At 35.1% G+C, this 23,438-nt stretch overlaps 2 protein-coding genes across 4 annotated transcripts in view; both read left to right on the plus strand.

Moving 5' to 3' along the window:
- Nucleotides 1-1,408: 1,408 nt before the first annotated feature.
- Nucleotides 1,409-9,788, plus strand: LOC135615386 (uncharacterized). 2 transcript variants are annotated; one of them, XM_065113808.1, is made up of 15 exons: nt 1,409-1,973; nt 2,062-2,155; nt 2,593-2,779; nt 2,859-3,117; nt 3,301-3,516; nt 3,598-3,684; nt 3,765-3,899; nt 4,045-4,158; nt 4,247-4,494; nt 4,574-4,654; nt 4,743-4,974; nt 5,412-5,510; nt 5,598-5,783; nt 8,495-8,655; nt 9,457-9,788. In XM_065113808.1, the coding sequence occupies exons 1-14, from the start codon at nt 1,638-1,640 to the stop codon at nt 8,537-8,539; spliced, it is 2,319 nt and encodes a 772-aa protein (XP_064969880.1). In that variant the 5' UTR covers nt 1,409-1,637; the 3' UTR covers nt 8,540-8,655; nt 9,457-9,788. The 2 variants fall into 2 exon arrangements, with proteins under 2 accessions (XP_064969880.1, XP_064969879.1); XM_065113807.1 differs by lacking the exon at nt 8,495-8,655 and having other exon boundaries at nt 1,410-1,973.
- Nucleotides 9,789-14,955: 5,167 nt separating this feature from the next.
- LOC103989773 (uncharacterized) overlaps nt 14,956-23,438 on the plus strand; it is a 9,137-nt gene continuing 654 nt past the window's right edge. The window contains exons 1-14 of one of the 2 annotated variants that reach the window (XM_009408722.3): nt 14,956-15,372; nt 15,462-15,555; nt 15,984-16,170; nt 16,250-16,508; nt 16,772-16,984; nt 17,054-17,140; nt 17,219-17,353; nt 17,492-17,605; nt 17,692-17,939; nt 18,019-18,099; nt 18,188-18,419; nt 18,816-18,914; nt 19,002-19,187; nt 23,068-23,303. In XM_009408722.3, the coding sequence (XP_009406997.3) occupies nt 15,037-15,372; nt 15,462-15,555; nt 15,984-16,170; nt 16,250-16,508; nt 16,772-16,984; nt 17,054-17,140; nt 17,219-17,353; nt 17,492-17,605; nt 17,692-17,939; nt 18,019-18,099; nt 18,188-18,419; nt 18,816-18,914; nt 19,002-19,187; nt 23,068-23,169 (2,373 nt within the window). In that variant the 5' untranslated portion in view covers nt 14,956-15,036 and the 3' untranslated portion in view covers nt 23,170-23,303. Of the gene's footprint in view, nt 15,373-15,461; nt 15,556-15,983; nt 16,171-16,249; nt 16,509-16,771; nt 16,985-17,053; nt 17,141-17,218; nt 17,354-17,491; nt 17,606-17,691; nt 17,940-18,018; nt 18,100-18,187; nt 18,420-18,815; nt 18,915-19,001; nt 19,188-23,067; nt 23,304-23,438 lie in introns of those variants that run through there. The other variant, XM_018828085.2, reaches the window with a different exon arrangement.

Consider the following 23,438-nt stretch of genomic DNA (forward strand, 5'->3'; position numbering starts at 1 on the left):
ATTATTATTATTATTATTATTATTATATATATATATATATATATATAATAGTGAAAGTGAGATTTTATAACATAAAACTTACTATCAACCAGTAACGATATCTTTTAAATTTATTAGATTATATTTTATAAAATTTAATATATATCCTAATCTAGCTTTTTAAAAAAATGATTAAAAAATTTCATTATTATTAAGTTAGTTTTTTATTATAAGAGGTGGAACTCGATTCGAATCCACTTAGTGCTTTTTCCAATCCGATCTCAAGTCAAACTTCTTTAATCTCATCTAATAATATTCTTTGGATGCTTAAGTTAATAAACAAGTCGGATAAGTCGATTATATTTGAAGTTTGTGTGTGTTGAGACGTACGTATTGAACCCAAGTCGGTGTACGTATGGTAGGTTCTCATAACTATTATCTTAAGGATGGCACACGGTGAGTTCGGGATGATGCTACGTTTTGACACGTGGCATAGATCAAACGATGGGGGTGGTCCAATTGGTTGAAAAAGGGTGGAAACATAGGGTGTTGCAATGTCTGCCATGTGGGGTTGCATGGCGTTGGTGTGCCATCCACATAAGGCATGGGTTTTAGCCATGTGGTAGGTATCGATCACATGGTCTAACGTGTCTGCTACACATCATTACAATGTCAATCATATGGATCTAATGTGTAAGCCACGTAACACTACGGTGTCAACCATGTGGCACCAACGTGTCGACCTAGATCGATATGTCAGCCACATAATACTATAGTGTTGGTCACATGACAATATCATATCGATCACAGCCACACGACACCAAGATGTTTATCGTGAGACACTAGAACGTCAACTCCCGGTTGTGCCATGTTATCATCTTCCTAGACGTGTCAACCACAAGAGTCTGACACATCTGCCACATGACATCAACATGATGGCTAAGCCAATTTTTACCCATAGTAGAATAGAGTGTGCAAGAAGAATGTATTCACTGGATTTAGCATTAAAATAATTATGATATTTTAGATATAAAATTTATCGGATAAAATTTCAAATTCGGAGATCTCATGTACGATTTTGGAATAGCGTTGGAAACAATAATAATAATATTATTATTAACTATAATTATCTAACTGTTTAATTATAATTGAAGCACAATGTAAATATGACTTTTTGGGTGGAATCTTTGGCGTCAGTTCATAGGATTTATAGTTTTCGTAATTTAAATGAGTGGTAAGTATATTTTAGATTTAAAATAATAATTTTTCGAACCCTCAATAATAGGTGTAATAAATAGATCACCAAAATACTTAAATGAGTGGGTGGTCAATATTTTAGATTTAAAATAATAAATATTCGAACCCTCAATAGTAGGTGTAATAATACATCACCAAATACTTAGGTCTATCAACATATGGCTAAGTCGTGCGTCAGTGAGCAGCCGGTCACGAATGACAAGCTTCCAAAAGGCCTGCACTTCCATCCCGAACCAAACCAAACCGACTATCTTGGCTTTTCCCATCATCATCATGTGTCGGCTGGATTCAAGACGACCCGTCGAGGCCGACGTCGTCGCCCACGCGCCGCCGATATCGAGAACGCCCAGATGAATCGCCTCTAGGGTTCTCCCAATCCCGCTAGACCAGTAAAATCGAGGATGGTCTCGTTCCCGTCGTGGAAGTACCCGTGGTCCCTCGTCGTAGCGATCGGCTTGCTGTTGATCCTGGCCTCCGCGATCCACATGTTCTTGTCGCCCATCTTCCCGTCCTCCCTCGACTTCTTCGGCGCTCGACAGAATTCCGCTTCCTGCGCGCCGTTCAATGCGTCGTCGGATCACGGACGGACCGAGCGCTGGGATGATGTTGAATGGGGTGCTCGGTTTCCGGCCGACTCCCATGGGGCGGTGACATACCGCGGCGCGCCTTGGAAGGCCGAGATCGGGAGGTGGCTCTCCGGTTGCGGTTCGGCCTTGGCCACGGTCCAAGTCGTAGAGGTATATGCGCCTTTCCTCTGATTGATTGGACATTTTGACGTTACAGAGTGCGTCTTTAACGGTCGAGGGCTTGGTGTTTCCTATTCAGAACATAGGTGGCAAGAGTTGCCAAAACGATTGTAGTGGCCGAGGTGTATGCAATAGGGAGCTGGGGGCATGCAGGTGCTTTCATGGATACGATGGTTGGTAAAATTTTTGCCATATGCAATGCCACTTATATATCTATTTAAGAAATCGTTGAATCTTTGTGATGTTAGTCTTTAGTTAAGTTGGAAACAATAGCTGCACTTCCATTAATTTCAAGCAATATGCAAGCAAAGGGCTATAAACAGTGTCCTTATTCTCATCGTTTATTTCCATATTAAAAAACATGGGGGTTCATTTTGCTTCATTTTGTTTGGATGTCTCCATTGTCTTCGTGTCTCTTCCTTCACTTCTAACTTCAGTACAACAAGGGCCTTTAATTCATTTTTCAATTCATTTTGGCAGTTATTTGTTAGCAATTGCCTATAGAGTTTGGATTATTAATTTAGTTCTGGGAAAATCCACATTCTTTATGTTATGTTTGTTGACATGAACAACCAATGCATAAGATATTAATATTTTTGTGTTCAAGCAGGTGAAGGATGTACAAAGAAGTTGGAGCTGAACTGTAATCTCCCAGTATCTCCAGAACAACCATTTGGTTCATGGATTGTTTCAATATGTCCTGCTTATTGTGACACCACTCACGCAATGTGTTTCTGTGGACAAGGAACAAAATATCCAAATCGTCCGGTGGCAGAGGCTTGTGGCTTTAAAATAAAGTAACCAAGTTAAAGTTGTTGTCCAAAATATTTAGGTACTTGTTATGGTGCTTATAGCCTTCCTCTATGGCCATTTCAGCTTGCCTTCCCAACCTGGTGGTCCTAAGGTTACTGATTGGACGAAGGCTGATTTTGATAACATTTTCACGACCAATGGTACTAAACCTGGCTGGTGCAATGTAGATCCAGAAGATGCATATGCTTCAAAAGTGAAATTTAAAGAAGAATGCGATTGTAAATATGACTGTCTTTTGGGACAGTTTTGTGAGATACCAACTGTATGCAGTTGTCTCAATCAGTGCTCTGGGCGTGGGCATTGCCGTGGTGGTTTTTGTGAGGTGTGCTATAACTCCCAACCAATTTAACTGTGAAAAACTAGGAAAACAGGTGTTTTATTTTCTTTTTCATTTTGTTGATGCTTTGTCAAGTTAAAAAGATTCTTAACTCAATAGACAAATATGTCTCTACTTTTACCAGCTGCTGCTTTTGCCACAATACCTGTTCTGAAGTTAGTTATTCAGTGTGACAGAGGTTATTATGGAATCGATTGCAGTGTTCCATCTTCCATATCACCTATTCAAGAATGGCCAGAATGGCTTCGACCAGCTACAGTTGATTTACATGATAAGGCACCTACAAGTAGTGATCTTCTGACCATCAAAGCTGTAGTTAAAAAGAAAAGGCCACTCATATATGTTTATGATCTGCCACCAGAGTTCAATGCACACCTTCTTGAGGTAGCTTCATCACTCATATTCTTTCTTGTTTGAAACAAAAATGATCAAGATCTGTACACTTTTTTGCATTTTCTTTTGCAGGGACGGCATTTCAAGTTTGAGTGTGTTAACAGAATATATACTGATAAGAATAGAACTTTATGGACTGATCAGTTATATGGATCACAGGTGGTTGTTTATGAGAATACGACAAGAATTGTTACTATTATTTTATACAACATATCCTTACATCATTCTTCACTATATAGATGGCACTCTATGAGAGCATTCTCGCTAGTCCTTATCGAACAATGAATGGTGAAGAAGCCGATTACTTTTATGTTCCAGTTCTTGATTCCTGTATAATAACTCGAGCAGATGATGCGCCTCACTTACGCATGAAGGTATGAGTTTTGTAGCTATTGTTTTGTTCTAGTGCTTTCTCTAAAATAATTCCATGTTCTTCATTACCCTCTTTTGGTTGAAAACAATTGTTGATACATAAAAGAAAAAGAAGGAAAAGTACTCAAAAGATCACTCGAATCCCAGGAACAAAAGGGTTTAAGGAGTTATTTTACTTTGGAGTTCTACAAGAGGGCTTATGATCATATCGTTGAGCACTATCCTTACTGGAATCGGTCCTCTGGAAAGGACCATATATGGGTATGGCACTGATGTTCCAAATGGTGAGAATTTAAATTTTATGGACTTATGTTGAGAATCTAACCTCATTGCTTCTACCTCATGGCAGTTTTTTTCATGGGATGAAGGTGCTTGCTATGCCCCAACACAAATCTGGAATAGCATGATGTTAGTTCACTGGGGGAATACAAACTCAAAATATAATCACTCAACGACAGCTTATTGGGCTGACAACTGGGACCAAATACCCTCCTTTAAAAGAGGCAACCATCCTTGCTTTGACCCAGCGAAGGATCTTGTCCTTCCTGCATGGAAAAGGCCTCAACCACGTGCAATATGGGCAAAACTTTGGGCAAGGTACCCATGAAGTTTAACTGACTTCTGTGTCTTTTCTCATTATTAGATTCATCTAAGGTTGGTCTAACTGGATGTGTAGACCACGGACAGAGCGTACTACTCTATTCTACTTCGACGGAAACTTAGGACCTGCCTATGAAAACGGTCGACCTGAAGACAAGTGAGTAAATATTTTAGAACATGATGGTCTTGACACCACAATTATTTATCAGACGGTTATATATCTGTTGATTTCAAAATGATTTCAGGTACAGTATGGGCATTAGGCAAAAACTGGCTGAGGAATTTAGTTCTACACCTAACAAAGAGGGCAAGCTTGGGAGACAGCATATTGCTAATGTAACAGTAACTTCTGTGCGCTCTTCCAAGTATTATGATGATCTGGCTAGCTCTATTTTCTGTGGTGTCTTGCCTGGGGATGGATGGAGTGGACGCATGGAAGATAGTATGCAGCATGGATGCATTCCTGTAATAATTCAGGTGTCCATATGTTTCTCTCTTTGCTTCTAAAATAGTGTTGGCCTTCCCACCAATGAAGTGAGAAGCTTAAATTTATGCAAAATTGGCCCTGCACACTGAGGCTGCTTCTGTAACTTGAACCCTTGACACCTAAGTTTCGACAAAGCAACTGTACCATGGCACTAGGGCTTGTTCGCAGTTTCATGCTTCTACTTCCTGTACTTAATTAGAAAACTAGATTTTCCCTTTCTGATCTCTTCTGCATTCTTAGAATGGGATCTTCCTTCATGCCATAACATATAAAACTCTCTTGTTCCTTTTGGTAGCATATTCATTTTTGATGCCCATCTTTGTTCCTGCTTTCTGTCTATTGAATGAAGCTGCAAATTTTAGTTGTTCTTCTATGCCAGCATTTTGACTTTTCTCTGACTTATATAATTGTGACACCTTGGTTGCAGGATGGTATCTACCTTCCGTATGAGAATGTCTTTAATTACAGAAGTTTTGCAGTTCGAATTCAAGAAGATGATATTCCAAACTTGATTAAAATTCTACAGGTAATATAGCATCCCTCTCGCAACATTTTTTTATGTTCATGTAACAAGCTGTTATGTACTTATTGATACCCTTACTGGACTGTCCAGCAATTTAATGAGACAGAAATAGACTTTATGTTGGCAAATATACATCAAACCTGGCAGAGGTTCTTATATCGGGACTCAGTGTTGCTTGAGGCTCAGAGGCAAAAGAATTTGTTTTCTGTGGAGGATGACTGGGCAGTTGAGTTCTCAAAATTGGAGGAAGATGATGCTTTCTCTACATTTATACAGGTAACACTGTTACCAATTTGGTAGCTAGTTTTAACATTCTCAAAATGTGAACTTCAAATTTAGTTAAGAAAATAACTCAAACTCTAAATGATAAGATGCAGCAGCATCAAAGTATAAACCAGCAGTAATATTTCAATTTACAGAGATTTAGGTAATTAAACTGCTCAAGTCTTTCAAACCTTTCTTAGCATCAAGTCTTTCAATTTCAACATGTTTCCTAATGCTCGAAGGAGGGCATTTGCTGATAGAGATGGTCTATTCATTCTTTGATATGAAGACTTGGAGATTGTTAAATACTAAGGGCCTGTACTAAAATCTTGATCTGATACCAGTATCTATCAGCGGTTGGGCCAGTTTCATATTGGTACAGGACAATGTACCAGTCAATACACAGACCATACAGAAAGAGAGAGAAGAATGGGCGGAAGGAGGAAGAAGCAGAATTGATATGATACGATGTATTGGGACTCTTGGTACGGATACATAAGGCTGGAATCACCTGGACCAGAGAGAAATAGAGAGAGAAAAAAACAGGAGGGGAGGAGGAGGCAAAGTAAGAGGTGGAAGAGGAAGAGAAAGACGAGGAAGAAGAGATGCATGCCTACCAGTAGAAAGAGGCATGGCAATGCATATTAGTACGAGGTGCCAGCAATGATGTGGTGGGAAGGACAAAGCAGCAGTGGTGCAAAAGGGAGGATGAGATGTAGGAGAGAGAGTGAGCGGAGGAGGTAATGGTGGTGGTGGTGGTAGTGGTGGTGAAGAAAAAGGAAAAAGGAAAGATAGTTGATAGCTGTCAGGATTAAAGAAATAACAACTTGATACCTACAGCAATAGGCTTATTGTTTGGTACAGCTTGGTACTAGTCTTCTTATGACTCAGTAAATCTGATACAGTAAGGTTACGGGATGGTAAGCCTGATTTGAGACTGAACCAGGTGAATCACTCAGTACATGTACCAATCGGCTTTCAGACTGGTGAATACTAGTCATGTACCAACCAATATAGTTGAAGTTTGATCCATAATGGTGAAAATAATTCAGATGTGGCAAGAAATACCCAGATATGTGAGCCTGGTATTGCTTTCCATGTAAATCTAAATTGATAAATTACAATTAGGTAAATCAACAACAGTAACAACATAGTGCTGTTTAGGTACATTCTCATGCAGCCGTTCTTTCCCCTGAGTAAGAAAACAAAATAAGTTATAAACATATGAGGTATGAAGGTACATCCTTAATTGTTAGAATCATGAAAAGTCTTTTTATGTTCATTTTTTTCCTCCAAACCCTATAGGGTTTTAGAAATGACAAAGCATCATAAACTAAACAATATTTTCACATACATGGCAGTGTATCCCAATTTGTACCCAAATGGAGAGATGAAATGATATGGAAGTAAATGAATATGATTTACCACTAAGGTTCCCTCAGTTTAATAGTTTGATCAACCTAATAAACGTAGGGCTCCATAACCTTGGTTTTAATGTGTTGACACTTTTCATTATTATTAGCAGATAATGTTGTTTCTGCATGGATAAAGATTTTGAATGATTTTATGACATCTTCATAATTAGTTTCCCCTGCAAGTTTATGGAAAGTACTTGTAGTCGATGATGCCCATGATCATTAAATTGCTGCATCTTATTTGTCATTAATGAAGTCTGACATTAAATTGTTTTCCTTAATGTCTCATAACAGGTGTATGTAAACAAAATGGAATTATGCTCTAGGTGGTACAATCAAGTGAATGTGCTTTTTACTGAATCTACCTTCTTGTCGAATCCAATTCACTTGGTTAGAAAAATGGATAAGATAACATCTGAACAATTCCAGATTTAAATTCAGATATAACTGGGTACCCATATTTGGATTCAGTCAATATGGATGTATATATTTCTGAATACACATATGGGTTTGCTTTTACAATCCGGATCTTTGTTTCGACATTTAGCCAATTTTGGGTTTGGATTGAGATATCTGGATGGTTTCCTTTAGTGTCAATCCATATATCACAATGGTGACACATGGATAATACTAGTGTGAGCAATGGAGATTTAGCTATTCACGTTACACTTGATGCGGTAGACCAATTGTTACTTGCATCCTTTTCACTTTTATTTGGATCTGTATGCAGATCACAGCATGTCCTTTAGTAATGTGCCAATATCTTGACCTCCTATGTATAATAACCATAATCAAATTCCATCACTGAATATTGTAGTATGTATCAGTTTCAAAATGACTTGTATCTGTATCCATCTAAAATCTTATTTGTAAATGTATTTTTGTCTAACACCCCTATTTGTATCCATATTCATCATGCATCCACCTCTTATCAGGTTCAAGCCTGTCTCCATATTGAAGAGACATGGTTTCAAATGTTAGTGTCCTACTATTTGTAGACATATTCCTAAAATTTTCTCAAATCCAAATGGTTTAGGTGATCGATGGCAAACACCCTAAAACTATGTGCGTAAATTTAGAGCAGTAGCAATTATCCACAGCACTGATTTTTAATTTGAGGCATGCAAATACATTGCTGCTGCTCTAAATTTAAGCACATAGTTTTTTGGGTGCTTGCTGTGATCAGGATTTGCTCTTTAAGAGGATTTTTCTAAGCAAGATAGCTACTCTTCTCTCCAAGTTGGTGTCATCCTTGCTATCTCTTGAATTTCTTCAATCTATGAATGTGGTATATCTTCTGTTATACAGGTTACTGAGATTTGTGGACTGGTTCAATTTTCTGTACCAAAATAAATTTTTGTCCTCTTGAAAAAATTTGATATCTTCGTAAGAGCCTTCTGGTAAAATGCTTGGCATGATGTTCATTGCACTGCTTTAAAGGATTTGGCCATCACCATTGCTTATAGCTGGTAGGTTCCTACGGCATCCTCTGGTTATCAGAAGAATTTTTTAAAGAAAATGCGCGTAACTTTTGTGTTTATTATTATTCCATGCTTCTATTGCTCCTAGGATTATTGTTCTGACCGTGGAGTGGTTGTCTGCAAGGAGGATATCAGGGAGTTAAACTAGATCTGACAGTTGATCCTGAAAGCTCAAGATAATATTTAAATATGAGTGAACAACCTGGCTATTGATCATCCACAAGAATTAACCTTATCTTTTGAATCATATCAAGAGTATGTATGGCAATGTCTAGAAAACCAGATTGAGATATCTGATTCAGGATTTAAAACATTTCTTTTAAAATTGAAACTAGTTGTTCACCCTAATAAGTTTTGCTACTGATAGTTGATATTCTTTGATTAGAAATTCAGAAGTCAACATTGTTGTCATTAAATGTCGCACAAAATATATGGTCCTGATTATTCTTCTTGTGCCTAATAAAAAAGTAGACTGATCTTTGTATTAGATTCTACTTCTAGTCATACAGTGGACTAGAGTAATAAGCAATATTCGGATTATGTAATCTCTGGTGCATTAACTGTTGGTTTGGGCAGTTAATTTGTCTAAGCTAAACATTGGCTAGAATTGGACTTACCTTGGAACAAGTTTGTTAATCATCTTTTTTGGTACCTTACAAAGGTGTGTATTGTATTATTATCACCTCTGAACTTAGGAAATTGTTTAACTGCAGCGACTTATTGTCCATCTGATTTCAATTTATGTTAATTTGCTAGCTATGCTGATTCTATTAGGTATCCTCTCTACAGGTATTGCATTATAAATTGCATAATGATCCTTGGAGGCAAGATTTAGCCCAGGCCAGGAAGGATTTTGGATTGCCAAATTTTTGCTTGAAAAGAACTCACTAAAGTAGTGATAAAGAACAATCCACGACAATTTTTTGTTTCCATGACCAAAAGAGCAGGAGGGAAAGGAAGCTGTATTTGTATTTTGCTCTCCTTGCCGCCATAGTGATGTACAAAAGAAAACTTGGGAAGATGACGCTCCAAATTCATTGTCATGTATATAGAATATAGATAACTGTTTTCACTTCTAGCCCATGTCAGTTCATTCAATAAAGGCATGCTTTGTTTAATTCCTTAAGGAGGTACAAACAATCTTTTGTGTTAAATTTGTCTTGCTTTGCATGAATGTGAAGATCTGGGCTGGTTCCAGTAGATTGATTTTGCTCCCACTGGGAAATTTATTCATTCAGTGATCTGTCTAATGAGTATTATATTATCTTTAAATATTGCAAGAGGTTTCGTTGGCATCTATGCGGAAAAGCGATTGAGGTTAGTGTTTCTTGTGGTTTTTAAGTTTGATATGTAGTTTTATCACCAAAATAAAACACTGACATGCCACAATACTTTTGGTGTCTTTAAGGTGTTTCTACAAAACCAAATCTTCTTTATCATTGACCAAGTAGCAGCTCCTTTCTCATGTCCTTCATTTTGATGAAGTTTGTTCTTGTAGTTTTGATGACTCATGACTCTCTTAACGTGTTATATATATATAGCAGTTTCAACTTGTTTGATCCAAGTCCAAGCTTAAATCTGTTTGATCCAACTCTGTTCTTTTTCACTGAAACAAGGACTTGGATTGGTTCTCTGTATGCATTCACAGGAACTGTGATGTAGATACTTGCTATTTCGTCAACCATATATAATGCTTTAAGTTATTGTTCGAGTGAATTTTAAAAACAAGTTTTTAATTTTGATTTTTTCTTATAGAGTGTTTTTATTTTTAAAAAAAATTAAAACAACACCTCTTGATGAGTTATTTTACCTATTTATCCCTAGATAGCTAAGCTATTATTTTTTTTGCCTAAAATAGTGGCTTTTGGACTATCAGTTTAGTAAGATTTTGTTGATCGGATCGAGTTGAGATGGTTCACTATTGGTTTAACATTTTATTTCTGTTGAGGAGACCTGTAAAGTTATTGTCATAGTATTAAGTGTCGATCTCGATGAAGAAAGCAAAAAAAGCTTCTCTTTTGTCACCTTTTTTTTTTTCATCTCCTTTGTCATCTCCATTCTTCATACCTGAGTTGCTACTATTCTTCTTGTTTTTATTCTTTTCTTTCTTGTTGATCAAGAAGATAAAAAACATCATGTAAATATATTCATGTCATTGAAAAACTATTTGTTTCATACTGTGTATTTATAGGAGCCAATGTGTTATAACTCATGTTACTATTATATTGGTTCATTGATTCTAATTTTTTTTTTTAATTCTAATAATCTCATTATAGGAAGGATTTTATTTCCACTATAGTATTTTCGGTTTTTAATGATATTGATACATAGACACTAGATGAGACATCAAATTTGGGTGAAAATTATTTATCAAAAAGATCAGATTTTGATATTCTTTTCACAGACTTGAATAGCCCATGTTACTGTGATAAAGATGATAGTGATGATATCTTCAAAATTGAATTAACTAAAGAAAAATTACAAGAGGTTGAAGGTGATATAAACCCTAATATTTATGATTCGTCATATGTTGATCAACGAGTTATTTTAAGTGAGAATATATATATGATAATGTTGAATAAATATTTGTTAAATATGATTATAGCCGAAATGATGGTGTATTATTAAACACAATAGTTTCTTTCATTGAAGATGATGATTGTTCATACAATGTTTTGTTTGTTGATTAGGTATGGTATTTGTAACCCAAATAATGTCATTGAATAGGTGTTATGAGATATGCTTGAATTTCAAAATTCCTTCAAAGACTATGTCATTCAAAGAAAATTTGAGATTAAATATATTGTAACTAGAAGTTATAAGATAAAAAACAAAATATAAAGTTTTCTATTGCTAATGGATGATAATAGCTCGTGATAAAACTAATAGTTTTTTAATTATCAAGTTTCATAAAGAGCATGATTATAATTTACAAAGAGGGATCATAAGCAATGCAATAGTTCTTTCATTGTAAATCAAATCAAAGATTAAGTTATAGGAAATCTTGACTATACCTCAAAGATGATTATTGCTGAGTTGTTTCATATAGGAAGACTTATCTTATATCAAATATTACACTTAATGAGATTAGTGGTGACTTTGACTGGTCATACACTAATATAATTTTATTTTTAAAGGAGTTAAAACTGTATAACTATGAGACTCATGTCGAAATGATAGTTTCATCATAAAATTATTTTTAAAAAATATTTTGGATTTTCAGAGCTTGTCTCAGAAGTTTCAGATTATATATGTGACATGTTTTTGGTATCATTATTGCATATCTATTAGGCAAATATTTCAGTGCTTTGATGATTACTATAAGTATTAATAGTTGTAACAAATTATTTCCAATTGTATTTTTTGGGACAAAGATTGAGTGTAGGGATTGATGGGAAAAAGTTCTTGCATCGATTGAGAATATGTATTATGGGATGCGAAAATTTGACTATTATTAGTGATCAAAATTCAGAAATTTTTTCAAGTGTGAAAGAGATCTTCAAAACTATTTTGGATTACTACTAGATCCCCTGTACAAGTTTAATGAACGCATGTAAAAGTTAAGGAAAAATCATATTAAAAGTGTCATATGGATATCTAAAATTGAGAAAGAAAAATAGGCTTCTACATCGTTATATAATACTTACCATAAATATATCAAAAAATATAAATTTCTTATTGAAGGATGCTCTTGGCTTACCTATTTTACCTTTATGAAATGACTAGGAGGAAGATTATTGAATGATTTGTATTCATCATGAAATAATTAATAATTTAAAATCAACTTTAATAAATATCCTCGAGGATCAATTTACTAAGGTAACGGACAAGGATCAATACTATGGTGTCTTTTCTTATACTCATGCATCCTCTAAGACAATTATAATAGATTTGGAGAAAAGAAGTTATTCATGTTGATCTTTTGATATTTTAAATTTTTCATATTCTTACCATTGCTATTGTATAGGAATGATAATCTAAATTCCTTTTATGAATATTATTACAGAGCAAACACCTATAATGATCAAATATTTTTAATGAGAAGCAAATAATATTGGATATAACGAGAATAATCACTTGTATCGTATTACCTTCGAGAAGCATGGTGCGAGTTGGTAGAAGAAGGAAAATAAAAATTGAATCAACACATGATAACAAAATAAATAAATAAATATTCAAAGTGACAATAATTTGGAAATAATCATCGATCATATAAATTCTCACTTGTATCATTAGCTTAAGGGCATTGACATTTCTCTTAGAAATAAATAATAAATTGTTACTAGTCAATTATACTTATTCAAAATATTTAAATCATTCAATTATATATCTGACAAAAGTTCATTATTTTATCATCATCACCTAGATGTAAATTTACCATCAACCTTTCCAAATCTTTATAAGTTGGTCCTTTAGAAGGAAAATACTTATGTAAGATATCCTATGAATCCAAATGACTTCGGATCAATAATATCTCCAATATTGTATAGATAAACGGACATAATAAAAAATAGTTCCACTCCATTCACTTGTCATTCTCATATAATTTTTCTATAATTATAAATATTAATCTGTGAGATACAAGAATATTAGGGATATCCAAGAAACACCATCCTTAATGATATTGAGACCAATCTTACTCAATTATGCATGGTAGGAATAAGAAAATAATAATAAAAATGATCAACAAAGCTTTGTCCAGAAATTATCCAACCAGAATGGCTTTTGGACTCCTTTTCATCATCAAAATGACTTGATCTATTGCACCAACAAATAGAACTACAATGATGAAATTTAAAAATTATCAATGATAATTAAAAAAATTAACTGGGAACTTATATAAACAAAATCATACGACATTCTTGTAGTTGGCTTTGGACATTCTATACATATAATAAGCATAAGATGACATGATTATTTTTTGTTTAAAAACAAAAGAAGTTAGAGTTAACAATTTAATAAAAATAATCTAACTAGAAAAAAAAGGAAAAAATAAAAAAAATGGTGCATTGTTTATATGTCCATAAAATCCATAAAAATATCAAAAAATCTCTAAAATAGAAAACTAGTGACATATGTCCATAATTGTCCTATTAAAAGTTTTTCTAAAAATTTTAAATCATTTTGAATAGTGCATCTATGCGATGCACTATTTTTTATTTTTTTCCTAAAAAACAGTGCATCACAGATTAGGAATTTTTTTTCTAGACTAATTTTTTTACATATATTATTGACCTATTTAGAAGTTCAAATATGAAAAAATATTACATGGATACTTTATAATTTGTTAGAAATACAAAAAATAAAGAGAAAATAAAAAAATTGACACACTATTCAAATGCTAAAAATTCAGATTATTTTTTTTTCTGGACTAAATTGTTTACATTTATTGTTGACTATTTAGAAGCTCAAATATGAAAAAAAAAATATTACATGGTTGCCTTATAATTTTTTAGAAATAGAAAAATAATGTACTATTCAAATGCTCAAAAATTTATAAAAATACCAAAAAAAATTTAAAATAGAAAACCAGTGAAATATGTCTAAATAGCACATTGTTCTAAACAAAGATTTTATTTTAAAAAAATACTCAAAATATTGTTAGTAAAACAATAAGTTTTCATAATACTAATCATAATACTAAATATCAATGCAACCCTAGAACTCTAGCTATATAATAAACCAAAAGTTTGAATTTCTTAGTAAATATTCTTAAGACATACCTTAAAAGAACCTTTGAAGCTCTATCACAAATACTGTTAGCTATAGTTGTAGTTTTGAAACTACAACTATGCCTTTATTTATTATTTTCTTAGTAATGTTAGCTTAGTAAATTTTCTTTATTTATTATTTTTACTTTTTTTTATTTTTGCCTGATGATATGGAATGAATATAATGGTTTTGTATATAGAGATCCGCTGCTGTTGCCTTTTGATTGAGAAAATTATCGTATATTTACTCGATAATATCATGTATGATAAAAATAAACTCTTTGGGATACGTATATATATATATATATATATATATATATATATATATATTCGAAACTCAATAATTTTTTTTTTATTTTATCTTTCTGAATATAAATCAATAACATTTTAAATAAATAAAAGAAAGTTAAAAAAAAAAAAAACAAGGACAAAGAATCGCGTTATACGATAAGTGAAAACATCGTAAATAAAATATCATAAAGAGGAGAGGAAAGGAAGAGAAAACGGTAAAAGAATTAAAAGAGAAAACGATAAAAGAATTAAGGAGAGTGAATGGAAATGTTTAATATTTTCCGTTACCTGACGATAAAAAAGGCTTGGAATCAAAACGACCCATACCTCGTCGCCCACGCGCTCCCGATCTCCGGAAGACCCGAGGATGGTCTCGTTCCCGTCGTGGAAGCACCCGTGGTCCCTCGTCACAGCGACCGCCTCTCTCTTGCTCCTGGCCTCCGCGATCCACATGTTCTTGTCGCCCCTCTTCCCGTCCTCCCTCGACTTCTTCGGCGCTCGACAGAATTCCGCTTCCTGCGCGCCTCTCAATGCGTCGTCGGATCACAGACGGACCGAGCGCTGGGATGACGTTGAATGGGGTGCTCGGTTTCCGGCCTACTCCCATGGGGCGGTAACGTACCGCAGCGCGCCATGGAAGGCCGAGATCGGGAGGTGGCTTTCCGGTTGCGGTTCGATCTTGGCCGCGGTCGAAGTCGTAGAGGTATATGCGCCTTTGCTTTGATTGGTCGGACATTTTGAGGTTACGAAGCGGGCCTTTAACCGTTGAGGACTTTTGTGTTTTCTTTGCAGAACATAGGTGGCAAGAGTTGCCAAAATGATTGTAGCGGCCGAGGTGTATGTAACAGGGAGCTGGGGGAATGCAGGTGCTTTCATGGATACGATGGTTGGTAAAACTTTTGCTGCCACTTATATACCTGTGTAAGAAATTGTTGAATCTTAGTGATGTTAGTATTTAGTTAAGTTCGAAACAATAGCTTCACTTCCATAAATTCCAAGCAATTTGCAAGGAAAGGTCTATAAACAATGTCCTTATTTTCATTGTTTATTTCCATGTAAAAAGAAACATAGGGTTCATTTTGCTTCATTTTGTTTGGATGTCTCTGTTGTCTTCGTGACTCTTCCTTTTCTTCTGACTTTAGAACAACAAGGGCATTTGATTCATTTTTCAATTCATTTGGCAGTTAATTGTTAGCATTTGACTATATAGTTTAGATTATTAATTTACTTGTGGGAAAATCCACTTTTATTTATGTTACGTTTTTTAAATGAACAACCAATGCATAAGATATTAATATTTTTGTGTGCTACCAGGTGAAGGATGTACAAAGAAGTTGGAGCTGAACTGTAATCTCCCAGTATCTCCAGAACATCCATTTGGTTCATGGATTGTTTCAATATGTCCTGCTTATTGTGACACCACTCGAGCAATGTGTTTCTGTGGACAAGGAACAAAATATCCAAATCGTCCGGTGGTGGAGGATTGTGGCTTTAAAATAAAGTAACCAAGTTAATGTTATTGTCCAGAATATTTAGGTACTTATTATGGTGCTTATAGCCTTCCTCTATGGCTATTTCAGCTTACCTTCCCAATCTGGTGGTCCTAAGGTTACTGATTGGACGAAGGCTGATTTTGATAACATTTTCACAACCAATCGTACCAAACCTGGCTGGTGCAATGTAGATCCAGACGATGCATATGCTTCAAAAGTGAAATTTAAAGAAGAATGTGACTGTAGATATGACTGTCTTGTGGGACAGTTTTGTGAGATACCAACTGTATGCACTTGTCTCAATCAGTGCTCTGGGCATGGTCATTGCCGCGGTGGTTTCTGTGAGGTATGCTCAGGGAACTTTCATTAATGCATTATAACTCCCAACCAATTTAACTATGGAAAACTAGGAAACAGATGTTTTATTTTCTTTTCCATTTTGTTGATGATTTGTCAATTTAAAAAAATTCTCAATTCAATAGACAAATATGTGTCTACTTTTAATTCTACTTGATGTACCTTGTAATTCTGGTATTCTCAGAAGAGGCTCTTTCTGATATTCAAGCTGCTGCTTTTGCCATAATACGTGTACTGAAATTAGTTATTCAGTGTGATAGAGGTTATTATGGGATAGATTGCAGTATTCCATCTTCCTTATCACCTATCCAAGAATGGCCAGAATGGCTTCGACCAGCTACAGTTGATTTACCTGATAAGGTACCTAGTAGTGATCTTCTGACCATTAAAGCTGTAGTCAAAAAGAAAAGGCCACTCATATATGTATATGATCTGCCACCAGAGTTCAACGCACACCTTCTTGAGGTACCTTCATGACTCATCTTCTTTCTTGTTTAGAACAAAAATGATCAAGATCTATACACCATTTTGCAGGGACGGCATTTCAAGTTTGACTGTTTTAACAGAATATATACTGATAAGAATAGAACTTTGTGGACTGATCAGTTATATGGATCACAGGTGGTTGTTTATGAGACTGACAAGTATTGTTACTAGTACTTTTCACAACATATCCTTATATCATTCTTCATTATACAGATGGCACTCTATGAGAGCATTCTCGCTAGTCCTTATCGAACAATGAATGGTGAAGAAGCAGATTATTTCTATGTTCCAGTTCTTGATTCATGTATAATAACTCGAGCAGATGATGCACCTCACTTGCGCATGAAGGTATGAGTTTTGTAGCTATTGTTTGTTCTAGTGATTTCTCCAAAATAATTCCTTGTTCTGCCATTCCCTTTTTTTGGTTGAACAAATCTGTTGATACAAAAAAAAAAGGAAAACAACTCAAAAATTCACTCGTCTCAGGAACAAAAGGGTCTAAGGAGTTATTTTACTTTGGAGTTCTACAAGAGGGCTTATGATCATATAGTTGAGCGGTATCCCTACTGGAATCGGTCCTCGGGAAAGGACCATATATGGGTATGGCACTGATGTTCCGAATGGTGAGAATTTAAATTGCATTAACTTCTGATGAGAATCTGACCTCTGATTCTACCTCACGGCAGTTTTTTTCATGGGATGAAGGTGCTTGCTATGCTCCAAAAGAAATCTGGAATAGCATGATGTTAGTTCACTGGGGGAATACAAATTCAAAACATAATCACTCAACAACAGCTTATTGGGCTGACAACTGGGACAAAATACCTTCCTTTAAAAGAGGCAACCATCCCTGCTTTGACCCAGAGAAGGATCTTGTCCTTCCTGCATGGAAAAGGCCTGAACCAGGTGCCATATGGGCCAAACTTTGGACAAGGTACTCAGGAAGTTTAAGTGACTTATATGCCTGTTCTCATTATTAGATTCATCTAATGTTGGTCTAACTGGTTGTGTAGACCACGGACAAAGCGTACTACTCTATTCTACTTCAACGGAAACTTAGGACCTGTCTATGAAAACGGTCGACCTGAAGACACGTGAGTAAATATCTTAGAATATAATGGTCTTGACACCATAATTATTTATCTGATAGTAATGCATCTGTTGATTTCAAAATGATTTCAGGTACAGTATGGGCATTAGGCAAAAACTGGCTGAGGAATTTGGTTCTACACCTAACAAAGAAGGCAAGCTTGGGAGGCAGCATATTGCTAATGTAACAGTAACTTCTGTACGCTCTTCCAAGTATTATGATGATCTGGCTAGTTCTATTTTCTGTGGTGTCTTGCCTGGGGATGGATGGAGCGGACGCATGGAAGATAGTATAATGCATGGATGCATTCCCGTAATAATTCAGGTGTCCATGTGTTTCTTTCTTTGCTTCTAAAATAGTGTTGGCCTTCCCACCAATGAACTGAGAAGATTACATGTATGCAAAATTGACCCTACACAAAGAGAGGCTACTTCCATAACTTGAACACTTGTCACCCAAGTTTCAATAAAGCAACTGTACCATAGCACTAGGGCTTGTTTGCAGTTTCGTGCTTCTACTTCCTGTACTTGATTATGAAGCTAGGTTTTCCTTTTCTGATCTCTTCCTTTTTCTTAGAATGGGATCTTCCTTCATGCCATAACATATAAAACTCTCTTGTCCATTTTAATCTATTCAATGAAGCTGCACATTTTACTTTTGCTTCTATGTAAGCATTTTGACTTTTCTCTGACTTGTATAATTGTGACACCTTGGTTGCAGGATGGTATCTACCTTCCGTATGAGAATGTCTTCAATTACAGAAGTTTTGCAGTTAGAATAAAAGAAGATGATATTCCAAACTTGATTAAAATTCTATGGGTAATATAGCATCCCTCTCGCAACATTTTTTTATGTTCATGTAACAAGCTGTTATGTACTTATTGATACTCTTACTGGACTGTCCAGCGGTTTAATGAGACAGAAATAGACTATATGTTGGCAAATATACGTCAAACCTGGCAGAGGTTCTTATATCGGGACTCGGTGTTGCTCGAGGCTCAGAGGCAAAAGAAATTGTTTTCTGTGGAGGATGACTGGGCAGTTGAGTTCTCAAAATTGGAGGAAGATGATGTTTTCTCCACATTTATACAGGTAGAACAGTTACCAATTTGGTAGCCAGTTTCAACATTCTCAAAATATGAACTTCAAGTTTAGTTAAGAAAATAACTCAAACTCCAAAATTTAGAGTCCAAATGATAAGATGGAGCATGAAAATATATATGATAAGTTTAGAGTCAAGAATTTAAGTTTGTAGTTTCATGCTGCATCTTATCATTTATGATAAGATTTAGGTAATTAAATTATAGAGATTTAGGTAATTAAACTGCTCAAGTCTTTCAACCTTTCTTAGTTTTGATCTCATCATGCAACTAACAATTACTTTTTCATTCATGCACATTTGATTGGTTAATTTCAGAAATGAAGAGCAATCGGTAGGCATTACAGACCCCTCTAGGTTCTTCCAGTTAAGCACGCTATGCCATGTCAATTTCAACATGCTTCTTCATGCACGTAGGGGGACATTTGCTGTTAGAGAGGGCATTTGCTGATAGAGAAGGTGTATGCATTCTCTGATACAAAAAGTTGGAGATTGTTAATACTAAGTGCATAGATTAAAATCTTGACTTAATACCAATATCCATTAGCTGTTGGACCAGTTACATATTGGTACAGGGCAATTTACCAGCACTGTACCAGTCAATACACAGACCATACAGAAAGAGAGAGAAGAATGGAGGGAAGGAGGAAGAAGAAGAATTGATATGAGACAATGTATTGAGACTCTTAGTACGAATACATAAGACCAGAATCATCTGAACCAGAGAGAGATAGAGAGAGAGAGAGAAAGAGAGCAGGTGCGTAGGAGGCAAAGTAAGAGGAGGAAGAAGAAGAGAAAGACAAGGAGGAAGAAGTGAATGTGTACCAGTAGGAAGAGGCATTGCAATTCGTATTAGTAGGAGGTGGCAGCAATGATGTGGTGGGAAGGACGAGGCAGCAGTGGTGCAAAAGGGAGGAGTTGGAGTGAGAGAGGGAGAGAGAGAGAGAGGGAGAGGAGGTAATGGTAATGGTGATGGTGGTGGTGGTGGTGGTGAAGAAAAAGAAAAAAGGAAAGATAGTTTATAGCTGTCAGGATTACAAAAAAAACATCTTGATACTGACAGCAATATGCTTTTTGTTCAGTGTATGTGGCTTGGTACCAGTTTTCTTATGACTCCGTAAATCTGATACAGTAAGGTTACAGGATGGTAAGCCTAATTTCAGGCTGAACTGGCTGAATCACTCAGAACATGTACTATCTCCTTTCAGACTGGTAAATATGCATGCCAACCATTATAGTTGATGTTTGATCCATGATTCTGTGTAGCACACAATGGTGAAAATAATTAAGATGTGGCAAGAAAATCCCATATATGTGAACCTGTTATTGCTTTCCATGTTAATATAAATAGATGAATTACAATTAGGTAAATCAACATCAGTATTATTAACAGTGCTGCTTAGGTACACATAGTCATGCAGCCATCCTTTCCCTTGAATAAGAAAATGAAAAAAGTTATAAACAGGTGAGATATGAAGGCACACATTTAATTGTTATAATCATGAAAAGCCATTTGTTATTTTTTTTCTCCAAACCCTACAGATTTTTTTAAATGACAAAGGATCATAAACTAAAGAACATTTTCACATACTTGATAATGTGTCCCAAATTGTACTCAAATGGAGAGATGAAACGACATAGAAGTAAATGAAGACAATTTAACAGTAGGGTTCCCGTAGTTCAATAGTTTGATCAACCTAATAAACGCAGGGCTCCTATAACCTTGGTTTTCATGTGTTGACTCTTTTTCAACATTATTAGGAGTTAATGTTGTTTTTTCATGGATAAAGATTTTGAATGATGTTGTGACATCTTCATATTTAGTTTGCCCTGCAAGTTGATAGGAAGTACTTGTAGCCAATCATGTCCATGATCATTAAATTGCTGCATCTTATTTGTCATTTATGAATTCTGATACAAAATTGTTTACCTTAATGTGTCATAACAGGTGTATGTAAACAGAACGAAATTATGTTCTAGGTGGTACAATCATGTGAATGTGTTTTTTACTGAATCTACCTTCTTGCTGAATCCTTTTCACCTAGTTAAAAAAGAGGATCAGATAACATCTGAACAAATCCAGATTTAAGTTCGGATAGAACTGGGTACCCATATTCGGATTCAGAGTCAATATGGATGTATATATTCCGATTACACATTTGGGTTTTCTTTTACAATCTGGATCCTTGTTTGGGCATTTAGACAAATTCTGGGTTTGGATTGGGATATCTGGATGGTATCGTTTAGTGTCAATCCATCACAATGGCACTCCAGAAAGATAATACTAGTCTGAGCAATGGAGATTTAGCTATTCAAATTACATTTAATGTGGTAGACCAATTGTTACTTGCATCCTTTTGACTTTTATTTGGATATATATGCAGATCTCAGCATGTCCTTCAGTAATGTGCCAATATCTTGACCTCCTATGCATATTAATCATAACCAAATTCTGTCACTGAATATCCTTGTATGTATCAGTTTCAAAATGACTTGTATCTGTATCCATCTAAAATCTGATTTGTAAATGTATTTTTGTCTAACCACCCTATCTGTATTCATCATACATCCACCTATTATGAGGTTCAAGCTTGTCTCCATATTGAACAGAAATGGATTCAAATTTTAGTGTCCTACTATTTGTAGACTTATTCCTTTTCACTGATTAAAAGCAAATACAGATTGCCTAGTTTAAATAATATTCAGTTTTTTTCAACCCTAAATTCACTGATTTTTAATTTGAGGCATGCAAGTACATTGCTGCTACTCTAAATTTAAGCACATAGTTTTAGGGTGTTTGCTGTGGATCACCTAAACCATTTGGATTTGCTCTTTAAGAGAGAATTTTTCTAAGCAAGATGGCGACTCTTCTCTCCAAGTTGATGTCGCCATTGCTATCTCTTGAGTCTTGAATTTCTTCATTCTATAAGTGTGGTTTATCTTCTATTTTACAGGTTACTGAGTTTTGAGGACTGGTTCAATTTTCTGTACCAAAATTAATTTTTGTCCTCTTGAGAAAATTTGATATCTTTGTAAGAGAATTCTGGAAAAATTTAGTTTGAAATTGTACATCTTAGTGATTGGCATGAAGTTAATTGCACTGCTTTAAAGGATTTGGCCTCCATCATTCCATATAGCTGGTAGGTACCTACAGCATCCTCTGGCTGTCAGAAGAATAAAGAAAATGCATGTAAGTTTTGTGTTTAACATTATTCCATGCCTTCATAGCTAGTAGGTTGCCCGCAAGGACATCAGGGAGTTAAATTATATCTGACAGTTGATTTTGAATGCTCAAGATAATGTTTAAATATGAGTGAAGAACTTGTCTACTGATAATACACAAGAATTAACCTTATCTTTTGAATCATAATAAGAAGTGCATGTATGGCAATGTCTACGAAGACAGATTGAGATATCTGATCTGTGATTTAAAACCTTTCCTTTAAAATTGAAACCAGTTGCTAAACCTTAAGAAGTTTTACTACCGATAGTTGATATTCCTTGATTTATAAATTCAGAAGTCAACATTGTTGTCATCAAATGTCAACTAAGGTATATGGTCCTCATTATTCTTGTTGTGCATAATGAAAAGGTAGATAATTCTTTGTATCAGATTCTACTGGATTAAGCAATATTCTGTATGTAATCTCTGGTGCATTAAATGTTGGTCTGGCAGTTAATTTATCTAAGCTAAACTTTGGATAGAAGTTGACTTCCCTCGGTACAAGTTAATTAATCATCTTTTTTGGTACCCGATGATGGTGTGTATCTGAACTTAGTAGATTGTTTAACTGCAGTGACTTATTGTACATCTGATATCAATTTATGTTAATTTGCTAGCTATCCTGATCCTATTAGATTTCCTCTCTACAGGTATTGCATTATAAATTGCATAATGATCCTTGGAGGCAAGATTTAGCCCAAACCAAGAAGGATTTCGGATTGCCAAATTTTTGCTTCAAAAGAACTCAATAAAGCAGTAATAAGAACAATCCACAACAATTTTTGTCGAGATAACCAAAAGAGCAGGACAGAAAGGAAGTTGTATTTGTAATTTTGCTCTTCTTGCCACCATAGTGATGTACAAATGGAAACTTTGGATCCACAAGAATTAAACCTTATCTTTTGAATCTTAATAAGAAGTGCATGGACTTCAATGTCTAGAAAGTGTTATTGAGATATCTGGTTTGTGATTTAAAACTTTTCTATTAAAATTGAAATCAATTGTCAAAGTTTAAGAAGTT

This window comes from Musa acuminata, chromosome BXJ2-6, assembly GCF_036884655.1.
Source record: "Musa acuminata AAA Group cultivar baxijiao chromosome BXJ2-6, Cavendish_Baxijiao_AAA, whole genome shotgun sequence".
Classification (NCBI taxonomy): domain Eukaryota; kingdom Viridiplantae; phylum Streptophyta; class Magnoliopsida; order Zingiberales; family Musaceae; genus Musa; species Musa acuminata.